The 6,191-nt window shown below is 42.8% G+C and overlaps 1 protein-coding gene across 1 annotated transcript; it reads left to right on the top strand. All coding sequences in view use genetic code 11, as the record gives it.

Annotated features, from left to right (window-relative positions):
* Positions 1-1,646: 1,646 nt before the first annotated feature.
* On the top strand, positions 1,647-5,387 carry EGR_08393 (Bromodomain-containing protein 3; the record flags this gene model as incomplete). The annotated part of the gene is made up of 5 exons (XM_024497642.1): positions 1,647-1,830; positions 1,909-2,077; positions 2,161-2,234; positions 4,869-5,230; positions 5,313-5,387. The coding sequence occupies 5 exons, from the start codon at positions 1,647-1,649 to the stop codon at positions 5,385-5,387; spliced, it is 864 nt and encodes a 287-aa protein (XP_024347946.1).
* Positions 5,388-6,191: the final 804 nt, after the last annotated feature.

Here is a 6,191-nt window from a genome sequence, read left to right as displayed (position 1 = left end):
AGCGTATAGGGGGGGGGGGGAAAGGGCCCAGGTCCACAAATTTGTGCTGTCAAATTTAAGGATTCAAGAAGTTGGAAGTGAGGATGATTCGCGTTGACATCCAGTCGACGCACTTAAGTGTTCATTTTCGAGGAAACTAGCCTGCTCACTGCAACATTTATGTTGCTCAAGTGTACCTTGGAAGTAGGAGGCACATAAAAAGCTCATTTTAGAATACGAAGGTCATCGGACTTCCCCGAGGAGGAGGCGAGGTGCAAAACCAAATGGCTCTGAAGATTTACTCATCCCAGTTAATATTGACTGATAAACATACCACTATCGAATCGATCTGTTCGTTTAAAGGACATCAAGGCTAGAGAATAAAGACACACGAGTAACGCACTACAAAGGCACAACCTGAAACACTAGTGATTCGTGGAATGAGATCTAATATGGTATAAATATACCCAAACTAACGGGTTAACAAACCACCTACAAAATTACGGCTATTATTACCTAAACGCGCAAATGCTATGTAGGCATGAATATTTTCGCAGATTGGTAAATATAAAATTTGCCTTAAATATCAGTCAAGTTGTGCATGAATAATAACATTACCAATTGTGCAGCCTTCCCATTTCTTTGCACCGCAAACATAAGTAAAGTTGCATTTTATTTATGTTAAAACAAGAAATTTTCAAAATAGATAGTGTTTGCTTGTTTTTTCGAACATTTTTTTACTGAGCTAGATTGCACGTTTGCCGCAGCACCTGTTTTAAAAGCCTTCATAGTGGTGGTAATGCTGCAGTTGGTTGTTTATTAGGCGGCAGGTCATTACGCATAGTGTTTGGTGCTTGCGCATTGGCTAGGATAAATTCTGCATTTTCGATTTAGTGATGTCATACATAAATTGTGCGATGTCTTAAACATTTAGGCAGGGTGGGCATGCAAAGGCTTTAATGCGTACTTATTTTGAATGCAACAATTTTGCACTGCTTTATATGGCATGATTTCTCTGTATTTTTGTGACTGATTTGATTTTCTGACTTTTTTGGTTATTTTACTCGACAAACCCTCGGACAAACTAGCACTGAATGCTTTTAAGGAGTCTCATTGGGCTTTCTGCCTGGGTTAATAGATCCGTACTAGTCCAAAGTGGGGACACTTAATTGCTTTGATCACCCTGAAGCCCAAACTCTGTTCACTGTCTCATTCCGTTGGTCTTACCTTTCATTCACAACTTTGACCGCATACTCAATTCGGCATTATTTGTTCCGTTGTGAGATTCCTGCGCAGGCCTTTTCGGTTTTCTAAGGAGTTTGTCCGCTTTTGTTTTAATCCCATCTATCCTCTCATAAGCATTACTAACGGCAAAGTTGCAGAATGCAACAACGTGGTTATTTTGTTTTCCTTACCGGTCGTGGTATAGGATCATTGTAGAAGCGTCTGGGTCTCATCGATCTTTCCCTATCCGATAGTCATTCAACTGACAGTCTGCTGTTACTGAAGTCTTACGTTATTTCTTAAGACTCATGCAGTTCATGAGGATTGAGGGAATGAAATGCGAATGTTGGATTAGAATACTGAGGTGTAGTCATTGGGGTAATCTACATCAGAAAGTATTGTATAGCGCATTTTTCTAATAAGTCTTCTACTTTTTTTCAGTCATGGCCGGCGTCCATTCCGCAGATTTATCAGAAGAGTTAGCAATAGCTCGCCAAATTCTTAACTACATCATGTCTCCATCCAATGCCAATATCGCATTGCCATTCATGTATCGGATTGATGCTCAAGCTTTAGATCTTCCAAAATATGACGAAATCGTACGCTTCCCAATGTGGCTAGGAAAGAGTGAGTTTTCGTTCTCTGCAGCCTAACCTAACTCAGTCACTTTTCCCACTTCTCGCCTTGCTTGTTTTGGACATTCAGTTTCGGAGAAATTGGATCGAAATAAGTACCCCGGCCTGCAAGAATTTGTTTGTGACTTCCGGCTTATCTTGGTCAACTGCTTTCGCTACAACGGTGTCTCCTCGCGTATGGGCCGAATCGCGGAGAAATTGGAGACTTTATTTGAGCAGAAACTGCAGCTACTCCCTCAGTGAGTGCCCTTCTTCCATTACTATCACCTTTCTGGTAGGAATAATCCCCAAATCCTCCCCTACTGTGCTTGTTCATCTGCAGGGAGTTACGGGCCAAAACGTCCCTCTATGCGACTCTGGGGTGTGGGTCTACGCACCATGATGCCAACGACAACGGTACGTGTGCCTTTGTGTGTTTTATTTTGGTGAACTGATCCGTTTAAGACAGGACGTATTTGAGGTTGATCAAGTCTGTGTGCTTTTTGATTGGTTGACCCTATTCAAATGTTCAATTTTTTATCTTTACCTCCCAAGTTTGCTTCATTTGGTTTTGGTCTCTGAGGCGCTGGACTTTTCTAGGCATCCTCAACAATTCCAACGAGATTTCCGGCCGTCGTGAAGATGTGAAATTGTACTTCCATCTTTCTTGTTTGTTGTACTCTGAATCATATTCATGAACTGCCGCTTATTTCCTGAACAGGGACTCATCTAAAGCTGCGATTTTCTCGATTCTGGACACTTCGTCGTCATCTTTGTTCGCTTCGATTTAGGTGTGTGTTGGAGGACATTGCGCTAAATTTTTTAAATTCCTTGTGAACCTATATAATAGTAGCGAAGATAGCTCAAAACGCAGACGCGGTGTGGGCATTTCTATTTGGTGATTTGTATCAGAAATTCTTTTTTCATTGTACATTTTCATCCTGAAACTGAGCCATGTGTAAGACGAATCTGAGATACGATCAGGCGTAATGCTTTTATTGTTGGGCCGTCGTCAGAAATGTGTTGAATGGCTGTGAAGATTAAACGAGCAGTAGAGGATAAATTGTCGCCGACAAACCCCTGCCGGTGCCAAGAGTGGGGAGTCTACTGTAACCTGTGCTCATCAGATTAGCCTATTTTCACTTCTGGGTCCTTGGAATTACCAAAAAGGTGGAAGCGCTAGCCCCGTGCAGTCGAGTTATCATTATGGATTTGAGTTTGCACATTGGGCTATGCCGATTTACGCGGCTCAGTTGGATCTACGGCCATGGCGATTGGCTTGCTCACGCATTATAGTTAGTCCCTGAGCCGTCGACCCCAATCGGTGCTTCACCGTCCTGCCATTTGTGAGCGCGTTAAAGCATGTGAAATAAAAAATCATTTTCTCCCAATCTCTCCTTAAGTGCTCTTAGGTGTTTCTAACTTTACGCTATATAAAGGTGCTTTGTTACTTGTATCTGCCTCTGCGCTTTTATATTTATCGGTATATTTTGAATAGTTGTTTTTCAGTTGGCATCCATCCTTTCCTTGGCAAGACTTTCGATGAAATCTCTTCTTGAATATGGTTATCTTTACTTATCATGATTGTTTTTCTCCTGGTTACGCCTAGTGGATTTCAATGTTGCTGTTCGAATTCGGGGAATGAGATCGGCTGATATCGTCCGAAAGTGTGATTTTAAGTAACCTGTTTACGAGAGTCTGAGAGTTGATAGTATTTACAAATTGTTGGTTAGAATGAGAATGTCCTTTTGAATTATATGATTTCCCCGAAGTTGAGTGTAGGATTGTTTGAAAATGACCCCTTGACACTGTCGCCACGAGGGTTTCTTGGGAACTCGACCACTGTAGTCCAGATATTTCATTGTTCCAATGTAACATCAACTGTTTTTATTGGCCCTTATTTCCTTTTTCTCCGATTTAAATACCTTTAACGGTGTTACCCATGTATATGTGACAGGTTGGCAAGAACATCGGAGTGTCACATATATGACACTAAGCTACGACCGAGGTAGATGAATGCCTTGAGATTCTAAGCTCTGATTATCGTTATCAGCCTAACTAAGTCATTTTGCGTTATTCGACAAGTAATTTGACCAGTTGATCTTCAGCGTAGTTTGAAAAAGCATTGAAAGGGGGCATTCCTGATGTTGGTGCTTAGATCTATGTGACATGGATTCACTGAACCATACCACTAATGCCAAAATGACAAGGCCGTGTCATCGTCAGCACTTGAGCACTGTTCACGTGCTTCGCTCTCATCTCTGCTTTGAGTTGTACTCAAGAGCTACATCCTCTTGTCAACCGGACACTTCATGCTTCATAATCTGTCATAATGTGTTGCATCACTTAGCTTTATCCTCAATCAGTCAGGCTTTTCACGACTTGCTACCTGAAATGAAGGGTTCGGTGGGTATCCAACTTTTCGACGCTTGCTGGGTCAGATCAAACACTGGCATCGATTCTCGTGCTAGCACCTGGAGTTTCTATGGTAAAGGAGTCAATATCGAGCTTTTTTAGCTGTCACGCTAGAAAGTGATTTAGAACTGCCAGTGAAGTTAAGGCTTTTTATGTCCTACAGGTTTAGAGGGGGGTATCTACCGGGATGCTATAATAGTGGTACTGGCAATGTGGTATACCTTTCGTTAAATCTCAGGTGCCTCAGAACAGCACCATTAAGTCCCGTAGCCCACTTTGTTATCGAAATATTGGGTTGTAGTGATGTAATTGTCTCATTTTCAGATTGCAATAGACATCACCTGGTGATTCCAGCCTGCGGTTACATAACAGAATATCACTTGTAGCATTAGCGACGTATTACCGCTGTTGTCTTACATTCTGTAGTGTAATGCCAGCCAATTATTTTCAGGCTTACTGGAATAACGACCTCAGCTCCTGATATTTGGATGGTTGAGTCACTGCTGCTATACCACTTGGTTAGTATTGGTGGTTTAGTTCAGCAATCACTTCTGGTTCTAACGCGCAGTACCGCGTTTCAACCGATAATTCCTATTTCTGAGCACTTATTTTTAGCATAAACGCTTGTACACACAGGTCCAATTCGTCGTCGTGCCAGCACTCGCCACTATGGTGGCAACCTGGATTCACAGATCTCTCACCCTGTACGTGGACTGATGGAGGAGTTGGAGCATTCGATGCCGTTCCAGGAGAGTGGTGGAGGTGGGACGAGCTTTGCCCCTGGCCCTTCCTCTGCCACTTCCGCCACCGCCCTCCTCTACGAGGCGTCGCCGGGTCTACCAGTGACCAATGCCAATAGTTACGCTCTATTGGTGGCACGGCTCACCGAGTGGCAACGCCGACAGCACGAAGCTGACTTGGTGGCTAGCTGGAAGGATTGGTGGCAAGCGAACACGCGGGCTAGGACGCATCTATCTCAGCTGAGAAAGTGTCCTCAAGTAGGCATTTCTATCTTCTGGTGCCTGTTTCTGTTGTGGCCTACTCACTGCATTGAAGGTGACTATCTTCCACGTTTTATAGCTACTCTGGTTATGTTTTAGTACTGATGGATATCAGGCTTCTAGGGTCCACATTGTTCCGTGCACTCACGAGTGATGCTTCAGACCTGATTTCGGTGAATCTTGCAAGAACTGGTCGGTTATTGCCACCTCGTTTTTCAGTGTTTTAGGCGTGAATTCTTCGAATCGTAGCAGCTATCTCTTCACCAATTCTCCTGTTATTCTGTTAATACTTTACCTTTTTGACACTTGAAACTAGCTTCGGCAAATTCAAGCCCTTTTCATTTTCTTTTATTCGCGGGATTTTTCCTCCTGTTCCAATTTTCTGAAGTTTGGAAGGCGGCTGATCTCATTAATTTAAGCTATCCTGACTTTTTATGTTTAATGCGACTGTAATTGACTGGCAACAATTGTGGCTATTGAAGGTTGAATGCTCGTTATTGCTTCCTGGTATCGTGTCTGTTCCTGTTTTGAAATAGGCAATTTTTTTACGTCACCAAAGTTAGTTTTCTGGTGCTGCACTGTCTTCATTTTTGGCAGTTTTCCTCGCTTCTCTTTTTTCATACCTTCAAAGTCTGCTCTTCTACGGGGGTCTTCGGGCCCACGTTGTTTGAGGTCCTGTGTTTCAGCTGTGAGTTTTGTCAACCTGCAAAACTATGTCTTAAGCTTACATCTTTCAAATCTTTTGACCATTTGCTGCTTGTGCTTCCAGAGGTAGATTACTGAAGCTTGATTATTCCGAGTTGCTCCCTAGATGCGTGTTTTTGGTCTGATTTCTGCGGCGCCTTGCGATCAATTTATTCTGGCAGGAGCTTGATATTAGATAGCCGGTTTTTTGAAAACTTCTTTCTCAACTGAGAGAGTACACCTGGTGGATGTTACTTGAAATAGGATCGTTGTT

This window comes from Echinococcus granulosus (assembly GCF_000524195.1).
Source record: "Echinococcus granulosus chromosome Unknown EG_S00105, whole genome shotgun sequence".
In the NCBI taxonomy this organism is placed as follows: Eukaryota; Metazoa; Platyhelminthes; class Cestoda; order Cyclophyllidea; family Taeniidae; genus Echinococcus; species Echinococcus granulosus.
The sequence above is the reverse complement of the archived record's forward strand: the minus strand, read 5'-3'. Positions and strand labels throughout refer to the sequence as shown.